At 39.2% G+C, this 27,583-nt stretch overlaps 1 protein-coding gene across 1 annotated transcript; it reads right to left on the bottom strand.

The window, feature by feature from the left end:
• Window positions 1–965: 965 nt before the first annotated feature.
• LOC147652233 (uncharacterized) lies at window positions 966–27,583 on the bottom strand. Its single transcript, XM_086898078.1, has 9 exons — window positions 27,411–27,583; window positions 14,437–14,632; window positions 12,597–12,732; window positions 12,044–12,172; window positions 10,591–10,774; window positions 7,326–7,462; window positions 6,705–6,824; window positions 4,764–4,913; window positions 966–4,076 (listed from the first exon to the last, which is right to left on the bottom strand). The coding sequence occupies exons 1-7, from the start codon at window positions 27,581–27,583 to the stop codon at window positions 6,787–6,789; spliced, it is 993 nt and encodes a 330-aa protein (XP_086754204.1). The 3' UTR covers window positions 966–4,076; window positions 4,764–4,913; window positions 6,705–6,786.

Genomic DNA, 27,583 nt, shown 5'->3' with positions numbered 1-27,583 from the left:
ATGACTTGCTGCCCAGCATCAACACAGTCCTTTAAACTTTTGTGTTTGCTGGAGTCCACACCTCACACCACATTGTCTGCCTGCTTTCTTCCTGGCTATGTTGGGTTTGCTAAACCTGTTTCTCTCTGTGCTGCTTGCTAAAATCCAGAATCTATACAGTACTTGGTCGTGACAAATTTTAAACAATTCTCTGATGGCCGAGTTTGGCCACATCAGCCTAATTGATAATGTAACTGAGAAAAAAACCCTGCAAGTTATTGAATTAAAATCTCCCCTGCATCAAAACCTAAACAAAACCATCAACTATTTCCTGAATTTATTTTTTATAATCACACCTGACTCCTGCAATATTTTCAGTAGTACCTGTCCTGTTGGTAGCATTTTACAAGGTCAAAGTTACAATAAATTTTGTGTTCTGAAACTGAAATTTTCTTTATCTGAGAATTTCACCCCTTTTATACTATGTACTGGGTCTTATTGATTCATGTGACTTTTGCCCCTGAAGCTATGGAAGCCTAAGCACAATTTGAAGCTCATTCCTTTCCTGTAAAGAGCTGGTAGATAACCTAGATATTATTTACACACAAGGTTAGCCTTCTGATGCCAGTTCTCTATTCCTGTGCTTGAAGTTAAGCACTCATTTAAGTGCTTTGTCAGGTTAGAGGCACAGAGCAGCTTCAGGGACCCTGACATCAGCAGGAGCCACTTACAGACACAAAATTGCCTTTGGACTAGGCCAAGGGTATTTGTAACCATTACAAGAACATTTGACATGTCTATACACATATCCATTAAAAAAATATGGAAAAGGCAGAAAATTCCAGAGTAGACCAAAATTTTGATTGATTTTTTTGAATTTATAGGAGTTTTCAATTGTTAGTGGAGAAACACTGTGGTAAGTGATATGAAGTATGATTTTGAATTTCAATGTCAGAACAGAAAAAGCACCACAAAGAAAATTATTATTTTGTATATGTTGACATACTAACTTTATGTTTAAAATCATGAAATTAAATATTTTCATTAGCACTTCAACTCTTTTTTTTTTTTTTTACTTCTTTCTTGACAGTAACATGTAGCAGTTCAGAGATTTGATTTAGATTTGGTTCTGAGCAATCTGAAAGAAAACTCCAGACCTCATTTAATAAGAAGCATCCAGTCTGGTATCCTAGTTCTGGCTTCTTGGACTGAAATGGCAACACTCTCATTATCTTAAATGGAGACATATTTTATTTTGTGATTATGTGCTACCACAAAGAATTCTAACATATTTCTTAATTTTTATAAACACTTCTCTGCAGAGCACATTTCCAAAAGATAAGTGTGAAAGCCATGTTTCCCTGGCTTCTTTTGGAGGAGCCTGTAGTTTATACTGGAGGTGTTGTAAGTAACAAGAAACTTCTTTGTGATTTATTGCATCTTATTGCAACAGAATTAAGTGTTGCTGAAATTAGCAGAGCAATATGGCAAAGAAAATATACTAAAAAAGCATCCCAAAATGGAAGTTATTGCAAATTTTTACTGGAATGTTTTTCCAAAGGAGAACTGCTTTGGATTAATCAATCATTTCTACAGAGGATAAGCTTTTTCCTCAAAATATTTCAGATTATGGAATCTTTATTTTTAAGAAGTTTACCTAATAAAACAAACAAACATCCCCTTTTCTTTCACAAAACTTCACTTTTCTGCTTTACATCTATTGTGTTACACTAACTTAAAACTTGGTAGTGCATTACACAACTCCTATACTCTGCAGGTGCTTGACAGAAGACAGCAATTTTGTTGCCCTTCCTGGGAAAAGAACATTAAAATTAGTAACTGAAGTTGATTGTTTTAACTAAACTTGAAAAGCACCACTTTTCAGTTAATATTTCATGTGACCATTCTAACTTATTATTGAGGTTCTGGATATGACAGCTTTATTGACTGTCATACCTTTAAACTGAGCTACTCCATTACAGATCAAAAGTGGATTTGGTGTTAATTGTCACATCCCATAAGCTCCAGTTGAAGTTTATTGCAATGATATCAAAATTCTGTCAGGCACAATATAATATCTCATAATAGTACCAAAATTAAGCTGGTTTCCAAATAACTGCTGTTTTGCTTTAGGCTTTTAATTGCTTCATAACAATTTAATTCTTCTTGAAGCAATGACCACATTTGCTAAGGACTTGCTGTTTCAGTTCCGGGTTGCAAAAACATCCCAAACACAAAGAGCAAAAATTTAAAAGATTGGCTTAGGGGTTTCCATCAGACATAATAACAGCTTGGAAACTACTTTCGTGAAGGATGGAATATCTCAGTGACAATATCACACCAATTTGTATTGTTAAAATGAAATATATAGATTCTTGATAGAGAAGGTGAGATTCAGTTGCTCCACTGTGTCCAGTGACATTTGAAATATCCTAGTGTGGCAGTGACCTCTCTGCAGGGCTGGCAATGGGATACAGTACATTGAAGACATCCAAATTGCTCTGAGGCACCAGACAAAGGCTGGACAGGACATCCCACTCATCTGAAATAGAATTTGGTGTCTTCTTTTTGGGTATCTGTATTGTTTTATTAAAATATATAACATGGTATCATAAATCCCACCAGACATTGGGTAGCTGGATGAACATTTTCTACTAAGTTAGAGGAGGAGCTATGAAATCCATGTTTTGCTTCAGAGAGACATATCTTAACAGAGACAGTTTACTTATGGACCTTGCCCAGATGCCTAATAAGATAATGTCATGCTTGCAAACAAGTGAATTAAAACAGAGTGCCTTGCTTGGGGAATATCACAGGGGAAAAAGCACATGAAAGCCACAGGATTGCATACCATGTCTGAAGTAACTACATTCCTTAATCCTGCAAAGCTCTATCAAGGGAAAGGAGTCTGTCTGCTTAACCCTTAGGAGAAAAGCAGTGTTTTTCCCATCTGAATTTAGTTATCTGATTTTACCAAGAAATCTAGTTCCCGCTGAGACCCTTTTCCTGTCAGTGGAGGCAGGTGCTCTGAATTCCCTTCTGAAAGAGCCCAAGTCAAGCTTTACTCAGTTTCTCTCTGGAAAGCTTATGGTTAGGGATGAGATCTCAAGGTCAGATAATCTAATATCATTCCTGATGATCAAGCAACAAATACTTTATATTTTTTTTTAACTACAAAATCTGCTTTGGTTGCCTTAATTACCCACTTTGGTTCACTTAATTACTCACTGCACCTTTCATCTCCTATGAGAAAAGGTATTTCATAGAAGTGAATATTCTTTCACATGAGGTCAGGGAGACTGCCTTACATCAGACTTCTACAGGAGCAGAAGAAAATGTTGTGGTTTAGACTCTGCTTTCAGTTATATCTGCTTGGATTTTGAGTCACCATTGGACATAATGAAATTACACAGCATATGTATTATGGTAATTGGCCATAATTACAGTGCTTAGAGATAATCAGATGAAGAATTACTTGAAATATAGTAGTACAATCAATACACAATAAGTAGGAAAACAGATAACCTTTTAGAAGAAGCTTGCTTTTAAAAAAAACCAACAGTCCCCTCTATCCCCAGACACCCCTTGGAATTTATTCGTGGAGTTTGTGATTTATGGGATTCTGGCTTAAGAATGTGATCAGCATTTTTGATATTGATGCTCTAGAACTCAGAAATATGACAGATATGCATCACAACTGTGTCTAGATGGAAAAGTGAGAGCAAGAAAATTTTTCAAAAAGAAAACAAATAATTCTTCCTTTATCACTGTCTGACAAAAAAAAAAATATATATTACTTAATGAAATGAACTGTAAATAATGAGTACAAGATAATCTCCAGCACTGGGTTTTGTTGATTAGAAATTGACTTACATAGGCAAGATGGAACAGCATAAGGCCAGCTGAACCTCATGAGATCTTTCTACTGCTCTTTTTGGTGTTGGTCACAGACCTGCCTGAAAGCTGCACTCATAGCACTGGTTCCTAATGCTCATTTTGCCTGCTAGAATTTGGAAGTGAGTCAAGGGCAGTTCTCCTGGCTCCAGGCCCACCCTCCCTGACTTTTAGCATGATCCAATAGTCAGACAAAAGGAAACCTGGAATAAGAGAGAAAGGAAGAAGGGAAGGCTGTAAAAAGAGGTGATCTAAATCCAGACAGCATATTCTCAATGGCTTCTTTAGACTTTGTGATCACTTCAGTACCAGCCATGAATACAATTAGATCTTCAGCAAGACTGAGACCTTGGCCCACAGTTTGATCTGCTTTGCTCAGCAAATCTCTGCTCTTTCAGCTCAGCAGACATCTAGCTTCAGCTTCAGGCATCTGAACACATTCCAAAGCAGCAACATCAGAGAACAACTTCCCTGAACTTCCAAAAGAAAAGCTTTTAAAGCAGGAATCAGATTGCTGCAAACACTGGGCTGGTAAATGAGAGAGGTGCCATCATTACATACATCATTACCATACATCACCATACATCATTACATTAATTGATACGCTTCAGAATCAATCTGGTCTGCAGAAAAATCACAACATAATAGCAATGTTTTCATAGAATCATGGAATAGCTTGGATTGGAAGGGACCTTAAAGATCATCTAATTCAAATGCTTGTGCCATGCCCAGGGAACATTCCACTAGACCATCTTGCTCAAAGATGCCCCATCTGACCCAGCCTTCAACACTTTCAGGGATGGGGTATCCACAGATTCCCCAGGAAAACTGTATGTGACTCACCACCCTCATAGCGAAGAATTTCTTCCTAATACCTAACCTGTACCTACCTTCTTTCAGTATGAAATCATTATCCCTTGTCCTGTCACTACAACCCCTTATAAAAAGTCCCTCTCCAGCTTTCTTGTAGATTTCTTTAGGAAGGTTCTGCAAGGTCTACCTGGAGCCTTCTCTTCTTCAGGCTGAACAATTGTCAAGCTCTGTGTAGCACAAACCAATGCAAAATAATTTGCCATAATCTATACACAAGTAAGCATCAAAGGAATTGAAACATGATTCTCATGTTATGCTGGGTGACCAGACTTTACTCCTTAGAATGGTGATTTTGGTAATTTCAAAAACTTGGGCAGTAATAAAGTTCTTGTATATTAACTAGATAGAACTACTCTCTAGATACATACAGCAGAGGAGTTATTTGTCAGATGAATCCCATGAGATGTTGAACATTCTGGATTCAACTCAACAGAATATTTCAGCACATATTATTTCACATCAAGCATAGGAGAAAATCCTTTATATAAGCTATAATTCTCAGTGTCTAAAAGAACTAAATTCTGTTTTCCTAAGTTCACAAGCAATATAGCCAGTGAAAAAAACAACTCAAATGTTAGGGCATGCAAGTCAAGCTCTAAGGAGCAAACAGCAGCAATAAAGACTATTTGCTCTGGAAAGCCTGTTTCCATTTATCCTACAACCTCTTTGCTTTGCAACTGTCATCTTATATCCATGCTTTCTCTATCACAGAGAGTTAATTCCTAAAATACAGTACAAAGCATTATTAATTTCCTGAACAGTTCTCCTCCTTGAATGACACAGATGTTCTTCAGTTCCATATTGGCTGTCACCTTTAATTACTATGGGGCCAGCTGAATTCTCCCTACGCTCATGGCTGTGGTGCTACTTGGCTTGGAGAGAGCAGGCCAGGTCTGTTAGATGACACACGCATGCCTGCATTGTTCCACTATTTCTCAAGGATCCAAAATAAATTCTCTTTTAAAAAACTCTTTAAACCAAAACTTGTAGAATTATTGCAGAGCATTTAGTTTTGTTGAGCAAAGTTTTGGGATAAATACCAACCAAAGAACTTTGAAAATTTCAATATCTATTGAAGTCCTCATGAAAAGAATGGGCTTAAGTGTTACCCCTCATCATAAGAGCCAGAGGACACAGGATTTATTAGCGTAAGCACAGCAACATTTCAATGCCATTAGCTGAACTGAAGCAGGTTTTAATTCCAGTGGCTGAGATTAAACTGATGCATCACCAGCTGTACCATTCCCGAGCAGGATAGTGCTAGCAAATTTGAAAAAGGTAGCTCAGATATTTTTAGTGCTGCATTCAGTTTTTCAGATTAGTAAAATAATTCCTAGTTTGCAGACTGTTAGTGCCCCTCCTGTTCGTGTTTGCAAAAATTTTAATGGGCAATTAGAAAAAAACCCGAAAAACAAAAGAGAGAGAAAAAATCCACACCACACTGAAATACTGGCATGCCAAGCACAAAAATATCTGGAACCTGACTGACACCAGAATTTGTAAAGCTTTAGTTCCCTGTGAATACAATGTCTATTTGGTGTCCAGCGGAGGAAGGAAGGGTACAACATTCATAGACACCATTACTCATGTATAACCTAGTGAAAGGACATGAGCCTGCTAAAGAGATGAGGTTTCTTGGTTTGCTGTTTGGGTTTTTCCCCCATAAAATGCATTCCAGAATACATGTTGTATTTTATGCTTTTGCCTCCCAGTTGTTGGATGTTGTTTCATGACTTTGATTAAAAAATTATGAGACAGAGTCCAATACTCTGTATTTAAAGAGTAGAATTAGATATGTTCTCAAAACCACACATTCCAGCAATAGCTTTTTCAGCCTATACGAGCACAAGTTTGTTCAGTTAGCTTCTGGCTATGATCCAGTCAAATAGATGCTTGAATGAACTCAGAGAAATACTTTCATGGTGTGAAGAATTTTGATTCTTGGCTACTATACTTACCTTAAATTTCTTAGTCACGTGGAGTATAATTTCAGTAGTGAGCAGATATCCCATTGAAATTTCACTTGCAACATGCTTTAGCTCACTGGCTGTGACCCTTATGTAAGGTCATGTGCACAGCTGTTTAAATAAAAATATACACCATGATAACTCACAGTGTGCTCCAGTCATGCAGAAATGTGAGTGAACAGCTTATTGATTTTAGTGTCTGACATGACCTGCTCATAATTAGGAAATCAATAAACTGGATTCTTCCTCTCTTCTCCATCATCCACCCTTTCCCCAAATTCCAAAAATATCTCCACATTCAAAAAGTGCTGATGTTGGATTGCCATCCCAATTCTGCAAGCACTTCTATAAAAGTTAAATAATTTCCCACATTTTACTTTGGTCCAAAAGTCTGGATAGTGGCTAAGGAAGAAATTTATTTTAATAGTACAAAATAATGTTCAAAAGAGATCTTAAAGCATGGCAAGGATATAGCAGATTTTGGCTGATAATAAGATCATAACTACATTAGAAGAAAATACTCGGCTGACAACAGTGGTCAAAACATTGATGCCTCATCTTTTGCCCCAGTTGACAAAATAGCTTCAGAGTGTGGTCTTGTCTCATCATTACCTTGTGGCAGGGAGGCCTTAGCCCTTTGCAAGATGCTGACTTTTGACTTTAGCACCGCTATGTCCGGTTGACATTTCCCAGTTAGCTCCTCACAAGGTACTGCTGGTCTTTCAGTAGATTTGCAGAATGCTACAGGGCTTGAAAACGTTCGAGGTTATTGCTCAAGAGCAGAACAGGGCATGCAGACAAACTGATGGAAGAGATCAAATATTTAAATAACACAGGTAAAAGACCTCAGGCATCTTACATGGCATCTCAGAAAAGAGTCAATTATGGGGCACAGGAAGAGTCTAATAATAACCAAAATAGGCCATATGCAAACACTGTCATCCTGGCAAAAATTTGAAAGAAGCTATACAAATAGCAGTGAAAGAAGACAAATATGCACACTCAGAGCATGCATACCCCAGAGTACCCTTTCTGAATCACCTCATGAGAATATGATCTACCAAGCTGGGGGAATCCAAATTCAGATGTAGCTACATTTCACCTGAAAAGCCTGCCAAAGCCAAGCTTCTTTGCACTCCCAATCTGCCAAAAATATACTCAGAAAAAAAAAAAAAATCACAGCAAGTACTTTTGTACTTGCCCAATTTTTTATACTGGCTAAGAAAGGAACAATGCACAATGTTACATCATTTTCACTAGGCTTAAAATGCAGAGGCAGCATGTAAAACCAGCAGGAATGATAATCAGAAGAGAATAATGCTGCAGGAAGCCCAAAGCAAGGACCTGAGCTTCAGCAAGTATTTGAAAATACACAATTTGTACTCTTGCAGCTTCACATACTGAGGGTTTTGCATGGATATTAGGGTGCTGACAAAACAGCAATGTATTCCAAGACAAAGCACAAGCATATGAACCCTCAGAGAGACATATTCTGAGTTATTCAGTGAAAGTTGAACAATAGGGTTGTCAAAAGGATTTTTTTCAGTGTAAGCTCTTTAAAAATAAACATATGTTTTAATAAAGAACATTCTCAGAAAGAATTAAGTTCTAGTGCAACAGGTGTAAAGGTTCCCCCTTCATTTAAAGTGCTATTCCCTAGCCTACAGTCTTTCAAGCACTGCATAAATTAGCACATTTGTGAAAGAGGATATGTATTTGCTTTCACATCAAATGTCAACATATTAAACTTCAGCAATGCACTGGTACCTTTGGAGGCTTTTGTGATGAAAAATCAGTGACTCCAGAAGTTCTTTTTCATAGACTAAGTTGTATTCAGTGTAAGACTTCCCCAAATTCTAGCTTTTGGAATAGGTGTGGGTTTACATCTTAACTGGCTTTCAGTACCCTGCTTTCACTTTCAGCCTGCAGTGCCTGGGCTGGGTTTTGGAGGGCTTGGCACTTGCCCAGGCAGTGATGTTCTCTCTGCCTCTCCAGGGGACATTCCAGGGCTTAAACACATAATTTCCCTCTAAGGTTCATGTGCTGAGGGTTTGTAATTTAACACATAATATGAACAAACTGCCCTTCACAAAGGTTGCTGTGCTTTTTTTTCAGAAACTTCAATATTCCTGTGGAATCAGTGTGGTGAATTTGATCAATTCAGTGATATAATTTATGATATGAGGCTACTCACAGCACTTTTGAAGCACAGCTAAGGAGGAAACAAATGAGTGGAAATAAGATGCCATTTTGGAGGAGGAAAGTCATAGCTGTACTCCTCTCAACTCAGACAAAACCCCAGAAAATATTCCCCCATTTTTTCCCTGGAGACTCTTATCTTCAGAGTCCATAGAGCAATGCAGATTGTTTCTCTTTTTCACCAGGGAGTCTCTTTACCTGCCCCAGATTTATTTCCTCTGATCTTCACATCAGCAGTACTGTGGCTGATCCTCATAGTCCTGCTGCAAAGAACCCCTTCCCTTCTCCTCCCCACATTTTCATATCATTGAGAGAATTAACTTGGTCTATCAGAAATCATTAGCATTTGAAAATAAAAATAAATATCTTCGCTTATGGGTTTATTAGTCATGCTCACATGCAAAACAGCAGAAACATTTAGTCTGCTCTGCTTCTGCTCCTCACTGCTATTCCACAACAACTAAAAATGTAGTCTGCTTATTCTAGACTGGAAAACATAACTCTTCATCACAGCCTTGATATGAACTGAGGATTTAATGCTACAGCAATCTGATTAAATTGTACTGTAAAAACCTCAAACCACGCTATATTCTAATAGCAGAACTAGATTTACTATTTTCTTTTTTTTTTTAATGAACCCTGAAAATACTCAATTTCTTACTTCTGTACAACAAGAAACTGCTGTCATAGTCAAAATAAGTCCCAATCTGATTGCAGTAAACACTTCAAAGTACAACACACCACAGACCCTCCCTCCTGTCCCACCGTCTCCTCACACTGATATTTGACTGAGACTTTCCAGCATGTGCAAACATTCTGTTTCAAACATGTTTCTAATCTTTCAGCAAAACCCATGCCTAGGCCAGATGCTTTGGTTGTCTTTTACATTTATTTAATTGGTTGTCATTTAACATGAAACACATGATGACAAAAGCAAATCTATCCCCTTTGCAGTCTTTTCTTTTGAGACATAAATGTCTGTGCCTCATCTCGGCTGGTCCTTGAACAAGCAGAGACTAGAAAGAACTATTTGTTTCCTGAAATAAATTTTTTGTGAGGGCACAAGTTTGCATTTACTACCATTAATTAGATCAAGATAATTAGCAATTAACTCCATTTAAAAATGAAATAAATGTTTAGTCCAAATAAATCCTGGTTTGCGTATGTGTGTCTTTAATAAACTGGAGTTAACTTCTATGGGTGCATTTCATGAGGTAGAAGGAAAGAGAAGACTTATCACTAAGATAATTAAACTTAAATAGAACAAAGGAGCATAGCACAAGTGCTAGGTGCTTTGAGGGTGTCTATGGCTGTCTTTGCACTGCTTTAACACACTTTGTAACAGGACCACTGGCACTCGAGGTCCTAGAGAAGCAGAGTTTGGAAGGAGTGCTCTCAAGGAGCAAAGTTTATCAAAGCTGGAACAAATGAGTATTTCTGGCAACAGTAATGTCAACTTATGCATCCCCCGTGCCCTTCTTAAAAGAGCATCCTCCATGCCCTTCCCTCTGGTGTGGCTGCATGGTAAATGAAATCCGGGCAGTGATCCCACTCAGGAAAACTCCTTAAAGACAGTAAGTGCCATAGGCATCATTGTAAAGGAAGGACTTGGATGGAGAGAGTAGAATGCAATATAAATGTTTTTTTTCCCCTAAAGACAGATCTGGGAAAGCCTTACCGTGAGGGAGGTTTCATTCTGTGCCGTGGCTGTGCAGCCCCACGGGCAGGAGCCGCAGTGGGGCTGTGCTGGCTGAAGAGAGCGATGGTCAGGGAGCCTCCAGCCGTGGCAAGGACAGAGCTGTGCTCCCGTATCCCCTCCCTGCCTTTTCCAGCTCCACTGCAGCGCCAGAGCAACGAGCTGCCTGTCAACAGAAAAAGGGATTTTTTTTTTCCCCCAGTTGCATAAGGAAGCAGGCAGACCTTGCTGTTCTTGTGATTTGTCTCCAGCTCAGCTGACTAAAATGTACAAGTCAGGAAACTAACATCTTTCTTATCAATTTTCCAGTCACTTTTTATGGGTGCTGTAAACTACACTAAAGCTATTCCTTCTCAGTTCACTGCGGAGAGCTCAGTTCATTTTATGTAGCCAATTTCAAATATTTGCTACAGAAAACCGTTACCTCATAATATTTATTTAACACCTTGATGTAGCAGCAGTAGATTATACCATCCTTCTACAGAGTTATTAACAGTCCAGAGTATCCTTCAGTTTTTACTGACACAGAACAGTTGTATACTGCAGCTGTGTTACTTGAATGACTCTTTAAAAGCTGTATTATATCAGAGGCTTGTTTCAATTTACATTACCACTGATGGTCTCTCTTCAGACTTTACACACAATTCCAATTAATGTCAAGGAGGAGTAATCACACATGAAATGAAGGGAGAATATATCCCTTAAAATTTAATGTGTACACGAGATATTAACTATCATTTTACTTAACTTTCTATACTAGAACATTAACTATAATTTGCAGATTAAGGATTTTCTGAGTTCCCTCCCCCCAAAGAAAATGAAGAATGGCTGTTCATGATAGTTCAGTCTTGCTGAGCTCAGAGATGGCACTGGAGCCTGTCGAGAAAATGATGCACTGAATTCCCCAAACAACTTTAAAACAACTATCAAGGTATCTCACACTAAACCCACACATGGGATTAAACCTCCAAACTGAGATTAGCTGCCATGAAAGGTGATAGGAATATATGACACCAGTTAATGAACTAGTTTATTGGGAATTGAAGTGGAGGGTTTGTTGTCTGTAAAGGAGGAAGGCTAAGCAGAATAGAAGCAAGAATATTAATTAGCCAGTAAAAATCTTAATAAAAGGTAGATTTATTTTTTCCTTTCATGGGATAAGCAGGAAAAAAGCAGACAACAGCATAAGTAATATATAAAAGAATAATGGCAATACAGCAGTAAAAGATGCATAATTTTACTGGGACAGCTTATGTGACATCTTTTCATTTGAAGACAAAAAATGTCAAAACAACCTGAAAAGCACTGCTCTCCTGGAACACACTGAACTAGGGCCAAGTTTAAGGTGAAAGTTCTTCAATGTTTCACCTTCATATAACTGCTTGTTATATCTTAGCTGCTTTGCTTTCCCTCCATTGAAGGCTTTGGCACTTACAGTGCAAAAATCTCAGCACTAAAAAGGCAGCAGTCAAGGCCATGCTCCCAACATCTACTGCCAGCAGTGCGAGCTGAATCAAAGCCTCAGTAAGATGGTACAGGTACTGAAGTGGCTGGGGATGAGATGCTGCAGATGAGATGAGGAAAAAATCAGCACTGAAAGGCAAAAAATCTGTTAAAGAAATATTGATTTCTACCAGGGAGAAGCCAAACCAAACAAGAACACCTGCCACAGCCCTTATCTGGCTTGTTCTCTTATCTGCATTTGGTCTTTAAACAAAATTTGTGCCCTCCTCAAGAGAACTTCTAATACAAAATCAGTGATAGCGGGATGAAGCACAGCATCCAAGAGTTATTTTGTAGTGCTGACTTGAACTCATCTAAATCTAGAATGCCTTGAGCATTTTATTTTATTTTTTCTGTGCTTTTCAAGTTAAAATGTAAAAGCATAGGCAGTAGCCTTCAAAGCTACTGCATAAGTAGGGAGAAAATAAATTTTGGAGAGGACTGTGCTGGTTTCAAGAGTTCTTAAAAAAGGTAAAAAATATTACCAATATTGCATTTAGGAACTTCAGCCAGACTGGAGTGCTTAATGAAATCCTGTCCTTCTAGGGAGGACTCACTGACCACTTCAGTTTTCTTAGATTCAGCACTAGGACACAGTGACTCAGTCAAGGAGTATTGTAACTAGGAGAAAAAGAGAAAAAAGGCAGGCAGGAAGGAAGGCACGAAGGAAAAAGAGAAAGGGAAAAATAAAGAAGGGTATCAGCAAAAGTTGAAAGGGTGTATTAGGCTTGGTATATGAACAGTCAATATGCTATGATTACAGGCATAACTTCAAAGAAAAAAAAAAACACACAAAATACTTGGAAAATAAGTAAAAATTTTTTTACTTGGAAAAAAATCAGGGAAACAATGGAGAAAGGTGAAGTGATTCCTGTGTGGCAAACCTGACTCAGCAGTAAGGTGCCCTTTCCAGAGCATGTGCTCCACCTCCATCACATGGCCAGTCTGATATGGACAGCCAGTGGACCTGTGTATATCATAAAGAGAGCTTCATTATCTACACCCATGGGAAACATCTGAAGATGGATAGGGCAAGAAGGCAAGAATACATAAATTCCAGCTGTACAAGGGAGCTTTCAGTAATGTCATGGATACTCTTGAAGTTTACACAAATCATGCTTCTCAAAATGAAGAGAAAGAAAGTACTGTCATGGATTCCCAAATGCATTGTGGGCTGATCACATGAAATAGAAGAACACTGATTAATGACAGAGAAGAAGTGGATAATAGTGTGGGGGATTTTTCAGAAATAGAAGGTTTGCCAGAGAAAAGTGGCAATCATACCATCTCAACTAGTCACAAGTAGCATTAGCTACAGTGAGAATGGATGTCTTTTAGTCCAGGAAATTGTGAGCATATGACCACTGACTGAATTGAAATAACTGAGCTGCAAGAATTTATGTTACAATGGAAGGATGCAAACCAAGTTTCCACAGAAGAACCATGTGTTGCACCAAGCAGGAGCTGCAACAAGCACTGCAAACCCCAACTTAGCTGACATTACAAAGGAGGATGGTTAGGGAGATAGATGGGCTGCAAGAGACCATGGAAGAAAAAACATCCATACTATTACAAATGAAAACACGTCCAAATATAGTACGCAGATATAATGAAGATGTGGCTACAGGAGCTGATGCAGTCAAGAGTCAGCAGTCATTATCTACATACTCTGATCACGTATGAAGGCAAAAAAACACAGGCATCTTCCCAAATATACTGGAACACAAAAGCACACACAGAGAAGTGCATACTTGCAAACTCATCATGCTATTGACTGAGATTGAATGAGCTCACTTTTAATGCCTTTCCCATTTGCAAGACCCAAAGAAGGGTTGCCTTCTTTGTAGGCAGTCAGAATATCCTTTGATGACCTGAGTACAGGTAAAAATATCTGGAAGTTTGTCCACCCTGTGGCTTTTGTTCTTTCAGGATTTATTTTGATAGTCTTGCCCCTCTAGAGTGCATTCAATGGCCACATCGACGTGAAACAGTTACTAGCTTTTGGCATGCTTCTGACACTTTATATATCCTTGTAAAACCTGGCAAAAAAAGATGCAGAGAGAGGAGTCTAAAGCTTTTGCTTGGCTGGAGAGCACAGAGCATGGTTTGAAAATAGTGTCTGCATAGTCCTCATTGCCTCACATGGGTGCAACTTTAGTAGCAGAAATTCATCACTTGAGAAGTAAGAATGTTTATTTTGTATTTAAAGAATATGCACAGAAACTTATATATCTGAGAGAGAAAGGCACCTTCTGGAGCAGCCAGTCCTGGCACCCCACAGGCACTCCATGCCAGTGGAATGCATCTCCTGGAACAGGATCTTACCTCACCATGCAGTGAGTTTAAAAAATGTGGGCCCAGTTCACTCCTGGCTGGGTGTGAGCACCATCCTCTGAGATCAATGCCATTACATACATCTTGCAGAGCAAGAGCTGGTCTGTTTGTATGTGATTTGAGAACCCTTGCAAAAAACACTAACAGCATATGAGAGCTCTCAGTTATCCTCTGAAGACCAGGCTGTCTGCCAAGAGAACAGCACATTAGGCAGATACATCAATAATTTCCATCATCTCTCCACCAAAGAAAGAGATTCCATTCACCTTAAAATGCATCATATATGGATTTTACCATGCTGAAAAGGGCAAAACTTGTAGTATTCTGAACTATCATACTATAACAGGATTGGTTCCCCTTAGTGCTGCTCAGATGCAGCTACTGCCTCAAGGAATTTATATTAATTCAGTGAATCCCATCCCTTCTGTGGCAGGAGTGGGCTCTTTTGCCATAAATTGGCTAAACTCCATGGCTATAACTGATCAAATGAGGTGTGCCCATACATAATGTTTAACCATAAAATTTAACTAAAGAAATAAAATTTGAACACAGTCCAATAAAGTGGATGGAGAAGTGGCAGAGACAGTCTCAGCAGCAAACCTATTCCCAGCACTGAGTACAGGACAAGCGTTTCAGTGTAAAATTAGGTGAGCCAGATTCCAAACTGGCGATTTCAATACATCTTTTAGAAGGTTAAATTTAAACTGAATGCTGCTGAACATGCTATTTCAATGTCATTTGCTCTTTTGCTGTAAGTATTTCAGAGGACTTTCCCAGCTATCTCGGCTGAGAAACTACCCAGCTATGTTCTGTGCTACATTTTGCTGCCTGCTGGGTCATTTTGGCTAACTGCATTTTCAGCTGACTGTGCTGCAATCTCTGAAGAAAGGCAAAGAATACTTGCCTACATCTGAAAAACATTTTGATAGATACAGAAAAAGAAGCATTTTAGTTTGGTGTGCTGATGTTTGCCTAGGATCGGACTTAAAAATTGAAAAATGAATAAAGAAATCCTCCCTCCAACCCTCTCTATGACACTTCTAAGTATTTTTATGTCTAAATACTGACTTAGATCATCTGATAATTGGGTATGCATTCCCCAGCCTGGTCCTGCCTTTTAAAAACTGGAGTCTGGAAAGATCGCACCACTGTGGATGGGGAGCAGAGAGCTGATGTTCCTACCCCAAGCAGCTATTCCTGATTCTTCAGTCATCGCCTGCTTTTCCACATCACATTCTGTATCACCTCTCCATTACCTGTCCTTGCAGAACACAGTCTTTCCAGGTAGGTCCCCTGTATGGCAGGAGAGAACAAAGGCACTGTACCTCTGTCTACAGCTCCTCCTCCTACCACTGGCTCTCTCCTTCCCAGGCTTTTGAGGGCTTTCCTTAAGTATTCCACTGACAGGCCACTGGCTTTAGCTCCCTGAGTCTGGGATTCCAGTGGGGCTGGTCAATCAGCATTTGTCCCTTGGGCTATCTGTCTACTCAGACCTCCTGGCCAAATCTCAGAATAATCCCAAATCCCTGCACTATACTTGGGTAACAAGTGCAGTTCCTCACAGCCACCCGAGGAACACAAACAAAAGGGAAGAGACAAAGCAAGTCACAAAGTCACAACTGCAGAAAGGGGAATTTATGAAAACTTGTCCCTGTCTCACCCACTGTAAATTGCTGGGGTTAACATCTTGTGGGAAGCAGTGCAGCTACTGGAGCCAGCACAGCACAGCAAGTGTTCTTTCTCTCTGGGATATTTTGGGTCATTAAATGTTGCTAAAGAGATATTTGTCCTTGGAAGGCTTAAAAGCAAACCTTTTAAACAAACTGGCATGTGGGATTCAGTGAGGTAATGAGTGATGTGAAAGAGCCAAATATTAGATTCCAAGCAACGTTGTATGACTGAAATTTCACATCACCTAGAGGATAAAGTAAAATACAGTAACTTGTTTTGAAACAGCAAAAAAGATTTCCTGATTTTATCAGTGCTGTTTGAGATTTATTTGAAGGCATGCAGCAGAGGATAATTTCCTAATATCACATTCTCTTTGAATGGCTCATCTGTTTACCATAAGCAAAATGAAATAGGATTTCAAATAGGCTGCTTCTCCATTGACTGTACCCTGCCGAGGTCTAGCACACAGACCCAGGTAGGTGATTTTCTATCCAACCAATAGCCAAAACTTGGGTTGTTGGCTTCGTCAGGAGGCTGTGCTGTCCTCTTCAGCCTGTGAGCCTGAGTGGTACTAGAGCAGGTAACAGTTGTCTGGTGAGATAACAAAGGCTTGAGTGATCAAGATGAGGGAAAAGCTAAGGAGGCAGAGGGGTATTTTCTCCTTCCTTGCTCTTGTCAAAGGATGAAAAAAGACCTTGTTCTTGTGGGCAAAATTAAATGTAGAGGTAACAGAAAATGTTTGCTACAAAAATCACCAAACAAGACATAATATTTCTCTTAGTTTCAGAGGAAATAAGACAAGCAAAAACATCTGCTATCACCTATAAATGTCTTTTTTGCAGAAAAGTTGCAACTGGGACCAGCCTTATGGCATTTGCCTGTACTGCTCCATGGGAAACCCCTGCTTGGAGCATTTACAGCATCCACAATGCAGCAAGGATCTCTGGGTGAAGGACAATGATTCCTTCTGGAGAAGGACACATCATGTTCTCGCATTAGACTAAATATTCCATTTATTGCAGATGGATTGTAACAGAGTCCTGATTCCATCTCTAACCTGGGCACGCTGCCATGCTGCAAGTTCATTCCAGCGACGTACTGAGATGGCTTTGGTCCTCTTAGTCTCAAATCTCTTTGGAGACAGTCCAGGCAGGCTTTCCCTACTTTTTGACAGCTCTTGGCTTGCTTCTTCCAGGCTCAGCAGTTCATTTCCAAATTTCCCACACTCCTGACATTGCTCCACTTTGATTCAGCCATGCCCAAAAACATACAAAAAAAAAAAAAAAAGTCAAGGAAGAAATCCAGGCCCTTCTGCAAGCCTGGAGCCTGATCTCCAGATGGTGAACATCCACACCTTGCTTCATTTTTTTCCAGCCCTTCAGATACCCTTGAAGAGGAAGACTGAGGTGTTAATACATTCCCTTCTTTGCCTCCTGCTGGCAGTGGTGCAGGGAGGGCCTTTGCTGAGCATCACATGCCGCTCCTCAAAAGCAGATTTAGAACAGAATTCCACCCCACAACAGGAGTAATCAGAGGAAGGCCCAGAGAACACCTCCTAAACACATAACATTTCCTCCTGAGGAGCAGGCCTTTGTGCCCTTCCTGACTGAAGTCAGCGATGTTTATTGCGTCACACAGATGGAACAAAAGTTTTGTAAATCCAGACTTTTTTTCCTGATGCTTTTAGGTGCTGGTTCTAAATATTTGCCTGCTGTTGGTAGTCATCCAGGTTTGTGAATTACTCAGAAAATATTCAAATAGCAATAAATTAATTATGTTATTAATTACCCATTCTTCTGTGATGTTCTATAACATAAGCATAGATAGAATGAAGAAAAATGCAGAAGATTATGCATGCAGAGTTGAAAGGAAGCCTTCCCTCAAGCCTTTCTGCCAATCCTGACTGAAGCTAGTAAATAAAGTGGAAGATAATAATGGGAACTGGGGAGAAAATTTCACGTATAAGGTCACACATGGATCTGGATTCAAGCTCAGGTCTGAAACGGGATGTGCACCAGCCATTCAACCATTTCATCAGCACCAGGTGCAATGTGTTCAACCCAAACCATCCCTTTGTCCAGCATTTCCCGTGAGCATTTCTGAAGCCTTGAAGCAGCTGACAGAAAGTGCTTGACATAAGGATGGATGCAGGCCATTTGAACACAACACTGCCTATATTCAGAACACTCTGGCATTGGACATGGGTTACCTTGCAGAGGTTCAGGGCAAGGGAATGCAGAGTTGCAGGACAGGAGCTAATGCACTTGGCTGAGGGAGTCCAGCTGAGGTGCCAATCCTACCGTAGGAGATGTGCCGGCTTGAGTGCTTGGGCCTTTTTGCTGATGTTGATGCCAGGTGTTTGAAGCAGCTTTGAGACTCTGCCACCTCCTCAGTGGGCCAAGTATTCCATCTCTTGGCCCTTGAAGCAGAGGATACTTCCCCTGGTGTTTTATGGACACTTAAAGTGGAGGTGGTTGAAAAGATGGATATATTTTCCTGGCTAGTGTTCAGTGATGGGACAGTGTAAAACAACGTCCCTGCCATGGGAAGCAGCAGATGGGGTTTGAACCAGCACTAGATTTGCCACTGAGCACAGCTATGAAGTTGCCAGACTGGTAATGAAGGTAGCTGCCTGCTCCATTTCAGAAATCAATGACACATTGTCATCCTCTGCAGGATAAACTGAGAACTCTGAACTAAGGTCTTGACAGGTAAAGTGCCTTTGATTTTGCCTTTAATTCAGCAAGCACACAACATTACTGGATTCTCTGTATTAATAATAAATACATTCTGAAGCTCCTGTCAGTGGCAGAGTTTCAGTTCTAACCTGAGAACAGCATAGCTCTGCAAGCAGCACGTCTGCAAAAAGCAAGACACTATTCACAGTGTAGCCAAACACAGGAAACCTGACAGCTGTTTAATAACACATGGAAATAAAATGATAGCAATAATATTCATAATTAGATTTAAAAACTTCTTTCTTATCTTCAGCATTATTTTTTTTTCAGTCAAAGAAGGCCAGTTCATTTACTTCCTTCAGTTTTCTTCCCAATAAAAGATCTGAAATAATGCCAGTCCCGAAGAACTGGTTTGGACCCCAGAGCTCTCAAGGGTAGGAGCTTCTGGATATATTTAAGTGCAACATTTATCCTATGCAGAGGCTCAGGACTGTGACCTTGGGCTCAGGATTTGGGAGGTGTGGAGGGAGTGAGCCCTGGCAAACAGCACAGGTATGTGGGTTTGCACAGTGGTGAGCACAGCACAGCATGAGACTCAGCTGCAAGCAGGAGGAATTGCCATGAAAAACAGAACAATCAGCAAAATGTGATGTGGAAACCATCTCACCCCTTAAACGCCAGTCTAAGGGTTAACAGTACTGTCCTCCAAGATGGGGGAAGAAGCTTGTCTTTCCCTTTGTTTGATGAACAGCAGTTCAACTTCTGTATTTTAAAAAGAAAGAGTTGTCTTTCATTAACAGCCTGAGTTGAAGGCTGATAAATACTGTGGTGTTTCTCAGGCCAGATCCGTTTGTTTAAATAGTGCTTTAGAAAGTGATAAATTGACATGTAGGTTTAAACTGGTATACATGGGTATAAAACAGCTGCTGCCATGAAGTAAATAAGCTGCAGCAATGATTAAGATGTTTTACATTATGCAATTATTGTGACTTGGTTTGCTCTTTATATCCACTCAGAGCAAACTGAATTGGACCAAATAGATGTGAACCTATATGTGATAGCCCAAGTTGAACCTTTTTTTTCATGTAAATTTGAACTGCAGGACCTTTGAATTCTCAGAGGAAAACTTAAGAACTGTGTTTGAATGCTGTTAAAAACATACACTGGACTTTTACATTAAAATAATGCATTTGAATCTGTATTTAACAAATCACTGGTTAATAGTTACACTGAATTCAGTCTTTTGACCAAAGTAACATGAATTTAAACTCCATATCTTATCTCAGTTGCAGAGCAATTCTTTATTTACTGTACTGTATTTAAACTAAGGAATCATTAACTCCATCGATGACAAGAACCTGTAGATTTTTTCTAATTTACAGTTTCTCCACTGAACATTATTTTCTCAGTGCTGTGAATGATTATATATCTGAGTGGTGCCAAACCACCACAGCTTCCACTGATTTCACTGGTTCTTGCAGACCAGCTGCAAGAGTTGCAGCTGGTTTGCACATCATGGCCTTTTAGTGCATGTTTGTAGCAGGGCAATATAAGATGTGAGGTGAGGGTTGGTCATGTGGTGTTGTGCTGAATTTGAATTAATGAAAATATTTTATTGGAAATCTTATAAAATAATTTGATGTCTCTTCCACATCTTTGAACCTACCTGTCTTCTGACTAAGGACTGCAACTTACTCCAGTAATAGTCAAATGCACAAGTATGTTGCATGTTGCCATAGAGGGGTCTTTAAATAATGTAATACTAAATAGGTCAATAAAAGCAATGTCAACAGACTAAGTTGTGATAGTTGGACATGGTATTAAGATTCTTGAGATTAGTTTGTTTATGTCTTGGTTTTGTTTTAGTATTTCTATTGCTATTCAATTGTGCAAGTATTCAGTGGCACCTCACCCTTTTCTCAACATCTTCGGTCATATAAATTGAGATATTGATTTCTTCAAATAACCCAGTGGTCTTGCTGAATTACTGACAGACTATGCTGCATGTGTCTTGCTCTGGTTATCAGCATCCATTTAATCAAACATTTAAAATGCTTAACAGAACATAAGGAGGGTTACCAATCTTCCTTGAAAGACCTAAAAGTCAGCACCATCACTGCCATCAATGCATAGGTGTTTGATGTTAAAAACAGACTCGATGGTGGAGGCTTGGTAAAGACAGCTCAATATGAATCTATTTTTAAAAAGATTATTTAAAACCCAATATATAGCAATAGCCTAACAGAAAAGTGACATAAAGTCAGAAACCAATAGAGCTTAAATTGCAATTGGAGGTGATACAGAGTCTAACCTAAAAAAGGTCAATAATACCTTGCAAAGAGTGCATGTCTGTGTCAGTGACACAACCATCAAGGGTGCAATCTCTCTCTCTCCATTAGGACATGAAGAATACCACTAAGACCTTGGCAAGAAACTCTGGATTGATCTCACATACTACAGCTAGACCTGTAGAAAGGAATGTCATTGATGTTCCCATTCATAACCTAAAGATAAAGATACAAGCAGTTCAATTACCACTACAAAATGCTAACCCAATAATCACTACAGAATTATGTCCTCCTCCCAACATGAAGGTGAAAGATTTGCTACAAGTAACCTGGACCCAGGAGCCTCTGAGTACATCTTCATTACAATTAGCTTGGGAGCAGCCCTAAGAGCACACAGACACTCACGAGTCCTAGCACTAAATCCATGGAGCACTGCTATAGTTACAGTCAGATGACTGTCACTGGTACAGATCTACAGCATCAGTGCTTATATTCAAGTGAAACCTATTCCTGTGCATATGTTAATATGCAATAACCAGTTCAGCTGTTGTTTTGGTATCTTGAATATGCTGCACTTAAAAAGAAGGTCACTTCGCAATGAGCCCATTTTTTCCCCAAAATTCAGCTATCTTATTTTTCCATTAGTAGATTGTGAATCACACTAAATTACACCAAGTACATAAAAAACACTTATCATGTTTAACCCCAGCCAGCAACTCAGTAGCAGGCAGGCACTCATTCCCTCCTGGGATGGGGAGGAGAAATAAAAAAAAGGTACTACTTAGCAACAACCAAAACATCATGGTGTCGTCAACATCAGTTTCATACTAAATCCAAAACACACTGTGCCACCTACTAGGAAGAAAATTAACTCCATCCTAGCTGAAAACAGGACAGCACCAAACACCTCACAGTACTTCTGTCAGCTCAATAACTGGTATTTATTAATGACAATGATTTTTCTAACTGCACCCAGTCAAACAATGATTTAGATAGTTATTGTCTCTAAACACAACTTCTGAAAAAACGGTTTGAATACCTTTCAAAAGGTGCAGAGTACTTAAAAACTTATAGAGTGATTTTAAATTGTGGTAGGAAATCTGATTTTAATCATTCTCCTGATTAAAAGTTACTTGGAAAATAACAAGTGTAAGAATGCAGATTCACAGTTCCTGCATCCAGAAGTAAACATCAACTGAATTTACTTAAAAGGTTTATTCAGGGTGTGTGCAAAATACAGAGGGTATCCAATTTGATGGCAAAAACAGCTAATATTTTTTTTCCACTTTTCACTAACAGAGAAGACAGATGACATTTTAATGGTGTAATCAAGACCCTGATTGCCAGTGGTGACAGAATATGCCATGAGATCCGAATGGACATGATGGATAGGAGCACTTGCATTGCATTGCATGTTTCTGCTTGAAGTATCATATTGGGGTTTTCTCTTTTTTTTTTTTTTCTTTTTTTTCTCTGCTGACAACAGTCCTTTTATTTCTTCAACCTTTTAATAAAGCAGCAAAGGCTGTTATGGAAGTCTGTGAAGACAGGAAAATTGTGCTCAAATGTCAGCGTAATTACCATTTTCATGTTGGTCTTAAAAGTTAGTTTTGCCAGCAGAGAATATGCAAGAGTTTAACTGTTTACATGAAGAATTTAGAGCTAATTGCTTTGTGCTAAGAAACACAACTAAACACTGAATCACTCTGACATATTTCTTAAAGTATTAATATTTCCTCTCTTTTACTGTAAGCAGAGATGTTTCCAGGATTGTGTTCTCAGATTTGTAATTTCAGAGGTCCTTGTGCAGCAATGTCTGCATTGGCATATGCTTGTATTTCTTCTTATACACTTACTCTATGTTTTGGGAGTTTTGTTTTTGGTAAAGCATAATTAAAGCACCCTAGACAATTTCTTCTCCTTATTGGATTGTTCACCCTTGGCATATTTGGAAGGAAGATGTTCTATATATACAGCCTTGTCTTGTATCCTTGATGTGCTTGTGTCTCAAAATTAGGAGAAGGAAAAATTTGGATGCATAATGAACATGTGGTGGGGCTCTCAGTCCTAACTGTTTAGCCAAGCAATTATAAAATTATAGAAGTTCAAAAGGCATACAAGGAAGTGTCACAATCAGAAATGTAAATGAATCGCAATACTTGTAAGAAGCTAATTAACAGCCTAACAAATCCCTGTGGCAATGGATTAATTCCATTAGAACTCTGGAAAAGAAGAGGCTATTTTTTCATTTACATGGAAAAAATGCTTTCAAGGATACCTTGTGGGTCAGACCAGTGCTCAGGTTTAGAACATTATCTGACACTCTCCACCAGTGGTACAAATTGCAACCTAAAAATAATTTTGAGTGTTCCTGAAGGATAAGCTGGTGGAAGAAGGCTCCTTCAGGAAAGAAGAATAAATGCTGCCTCTCATTTTCAGGAGTCTACATCTTTTTCTTATATATGTAGTCAGCCCTAACTCTATGCTTTTTAGCAAGCCGCACAAGGATGTCCTACAGACTCAGGGACATCTTTTCAAACCTAATTTTAAAAGGAGCTCTGCTTGGTATCAAGTCAAATGCTGCCTTTACAGACCTGCTGGAAGGGCCAAGCAAGGTTTCCCAGTGGGTGGCAGCAGTACCTGCTGGCCATGCTGGCACTGGGGATAAGTCAGGCCACTGTCAACTCAGCTAGAATACAACATGCAATTTCATCATAACTTAGCTGCCAGTATCATATTATGCAAAACTGCTGCAACTTGAAAGTAATCAATACCTGCAATTCCATTATTTATAGAAATTACTTTAACTACAATGTGCTTAAGGGAAGAGCGACAGGCTAGTCACTTAAAAAAAAAGCCTCTTAAGAGACACAAATTTTTCTATATTAGAAAAAGAAAGGATGGCATAATCCAACATCCTTTTTTTAAAGTTTTAGGTGTGGTAAAAGATATGGTATAAACATCTATTTTGGTCTGCATTCCTCCAGATTCCCTCATCATCCTGGTCACCTCACAGTCTTCAAGAGATGGTAGAAGTTTTTCGATGAGCAGTCTCTCCCTTAAGTTATACTTGCTCACAAGTGGCTGTTAATGACTCTTCACCTGCTCAAAAACTTATTCCAGTACAGCTTGTTGGTGATATTGGCTGTCTCCTCAGTTTGGTGGTTTTCACACCAACCATTTTGTAATCATATAAAGTTGCTCTTCCGTGATCCAAGATTATAAAACATAATTCTCTCTTCAACTTCAAAATAAAGCTTTTCAGTTCAATTATTCATTTTTGCTTGCTATCTTCATTGTACAATAATTATGAGGTTGTCTTTTTTGTAAAAGAATATATTAATATTTTGCATATTTCCTGCAGTTAAATACCAAAAAGAGTCTGAATTATTGTCTTCTTTCAAAATATAAGAAGGGAAACCACTTAAAAATGTAGAAGAGCTTTATCCAAACATAATAGTTTTGTAAAGGAACTTATGTCAATGGGGTGGGGGAGAGGGAGTGATTTTCACACTTACACATAACTGCTTTTGAAACTGAAGGTGTGAGCTGGTATTTCTATAAAGCTAAATAGAATTCCTCAATCAGGAAACAGATTAGACAAAGATTTATAGTACTTTAGTCTATTATTTGCACTAGAATAAATCTGAAGCTTTCCAGTAAGCAGCCAAGGTTCAGAGACAAATGGGTGGAAATGAAGGACAAACACATCAACGTAACAACATTAATTAGGGCTTCAGCCCTTCATTAGCAATGTACATATTTTAAGCTCTTCTCTTGAAGTGCCTTAAAATTAAGAGTTCCAACTGGCATCTTATTAAGAGCTACGTGGTCATGAGCTATGATGTCAGTGATGAGCCGACTTGCAGGTCACCCTTTTAAATGTTGTCAAGATTATCCCTGGTCAGCTGACGAAAGCTTTGTTCCTGGGGTTAAGTGATGAAGAACAGACCCAGCACAGGGGTTGGGCAGAGCTGCCAGACCTGGTGGGAGGCAGAGGGGCCCAAGGAACAGGGACATCCTTCACAAGCAGCATCCTTGGAACCTGCAGTTACCTGGTCTACTGTGATTGCACTGTTCCCGTTCCAGAGTGGGTTCAGAGCTGTAGCTACCAGTACAATGCCCAGGCCTCTTCTCCACAGCTGACCCTGCCCTGCTGGGTCTGATTGGTTGGGTTTTGATTAACGTGGCCCTTAAGGTTTGAGCAAGTGTCAGTTCATTTAGACCTTAAGATGGGCTGTCACCCTCTCTCTCCAAGGCACTTTTCTTCCTGTCAAAGACTTTGTTTCCTACTATGGCAGATTTTAAAGCAGGATTTCAACTCAGCAGGTGCAGAGGGCACCATACAGGTGCAATGAGAAAACAATGACTTGGAAATCTTTTGTCAGCCTAAAATACTGCCTGGTTTAGTAAAATAATTATAATGATAATAATAATAGTTGTAGCGACAGCTGAGGTGTACCATCGAAAACCTACAATTTTAAACAACTGTGACTCCTAAATAATAACAGCTACCAGCCTGTATACCTCTGCATTTACCTCCTGAGTTTGTGTGTCTCTTTGTCTGTAAAAATAGTGGATCATATCTGCTCTTTGGGTAATTCCCCTGATTTAAACAACCTCATGTCCTCTGACCACAGTGCATAGAAGCAGGGTTGGCTGCTTAGTCTGTGACCATGGTCTCAGCATGATCAGGTCTGATTAAATTTAGTAGCTGCAAAGCCATTAAGGTATCTGAATCTGACCAGTTATAATTAGAATGAAACTGACACAGTAACAAAGCAACATGAAAATGTACTGTTCCTTTAGAGGAAGCAACTGCAGAAGACCTACCTAGAAGACACAGCATTTTACATAGCTAATAAATCAAATTATGGATCATTCTGTGTATGTAGGATGGCTTGAGTTTAGAGATAAACAAGGTCTGAAATTTCCTTCCTGTGACAACTCCCACTTTCAGAAAATACTTCCAAGCAGAATTGCAAGAAGAATGGGACATTTTGGGCTCCTCAAAACATTGTAACACTATTTCAGTTTTTTTTTTTGATAATACGTTTCAGCATTCCTGAAACCTTAATCATATACTGTTGTGACCTGAAACATGCTATTCCAAGTCAGCTTTAAATTTAAGGCGTGTTTTTTATTAACAAAGCACTACTTTCAGGGAATAGTAATTTGTTAGAATGACTTTCCCTGGTTCTTTCATCTTTGACGAGTTAAAGACTCATGTCCAAATATGCATCCCACTGGAAATACTGTTAATAATTGATTAGAGCTCACTGGCCAAACAAAATCAGTCAGAAATACTGTTTTGAAAAAAGCTTTGAAAGCCCTGCTATTCTAAAATATCTTATAAGAAAAGAAAAAGAGTGTAATTTTAAAAAATATCTGGACTGATAATCAATACAGCTTATGCATTTACCAAGAGAACTCACCACTCAAACTACACCTTTTTGAAAAGTGTTTGTGCATTTAAATACAATGAAACACCTTTTTATCCCATGATAAGCTTGATTACATATGGATGAGCGATGGTACAGAACATTTTCAGACGGAAACAGAAGCCTGTGGTGGGCAGTCAGAGAGGTAGCTCTCTGTGGCCTTCACTTTACTGGGGTGAGTGGGAGTACTTGTTAGAGGTATGGAGATATAAAAATAGAGCTTAATATTTCAAGCTAGTTTTAGCATTTATTGGGGTTTTTTCCTAATGATATTCTTTACATCTTCATATATTCAGAGATTAGAGAAATAGAGAACCAAGTATATCAGCATTATTCCCCAAGGAGTGATCCCATTCCACTCTTACCTACTCTTTCCTATTTCTCCCCTACAGCAACAGACTGATTGTTTGAGCAAAGGAAAAAAATAAAGGAAACAAAATTACAACTTAATTTTCAACAGCAGAAGATCAAGACCTTGCCCTGACTACTAATGCTGTGTCAGGGGCCAGTTTTTGGCAGTGACTACCCCAGCCCTGCCTTGTAGCTCAGCACAGCACATGGGCTCCCAGCAGGGCAGCTCTCCCTGTGCCAGGCAAGGTGTTCAGCTGCTTGCTCCAAGAGCACTTCCAAACCTTCCCAGTGCCTGGTAGTAAGAGCGTTAAAATGAAAGTCAGTAAAGCTCAGGTCTTAATTCCAGACCCGGCATTCACCTGCCATGTCTAATTATGTGTTGCATTAAGCATTCATGAAGGAAAAAAATCCATAAGCGATAGCCTGTAATAGAAGTGACTGTCCACAGTCCAAACTGCACACCAGAAACACAAGCTTGCATAGGGTTGTGACTCTGCTCATCATGATGTGGCCTGGTGTCCCAGTTACCTTCTTACCTTGGCTGAAGGCTGGTAGGAAACCAGATTTTTCCTGCATATACAGAGGTATTCTCTGTCAGCACAGTGGATTTTACAAACCCATTCTGCTGTACGTAGGTTTCCCAGGCAACACGTGCAAAGGCTTCAGTATCCAAGTTACTTGTGTTGACAAACCACATACCATCTGCCAT

The sequence above is a fragment of the Cyanistes caeruleus genome, chromosome 7 (genome assembly GCF_971803275.1).
Source record: "Cyanistes caeruleus chromosome 7, bCyaCae1.hap1.1, whole genome shotgun sequence".
Classification (NCBI taxonomy): domain Eukaryota; kingdom Metazoa; phylum Chordata; class Aves; order Passeriformes; family Paridae; genus Cyanistes; species Cyanistes caeruleus.
The sequence above is the reverse complement of the archived record's forward strand: the minus strand, read 5'-3'. Positions and strand labels throughout refer to the sequence as shown.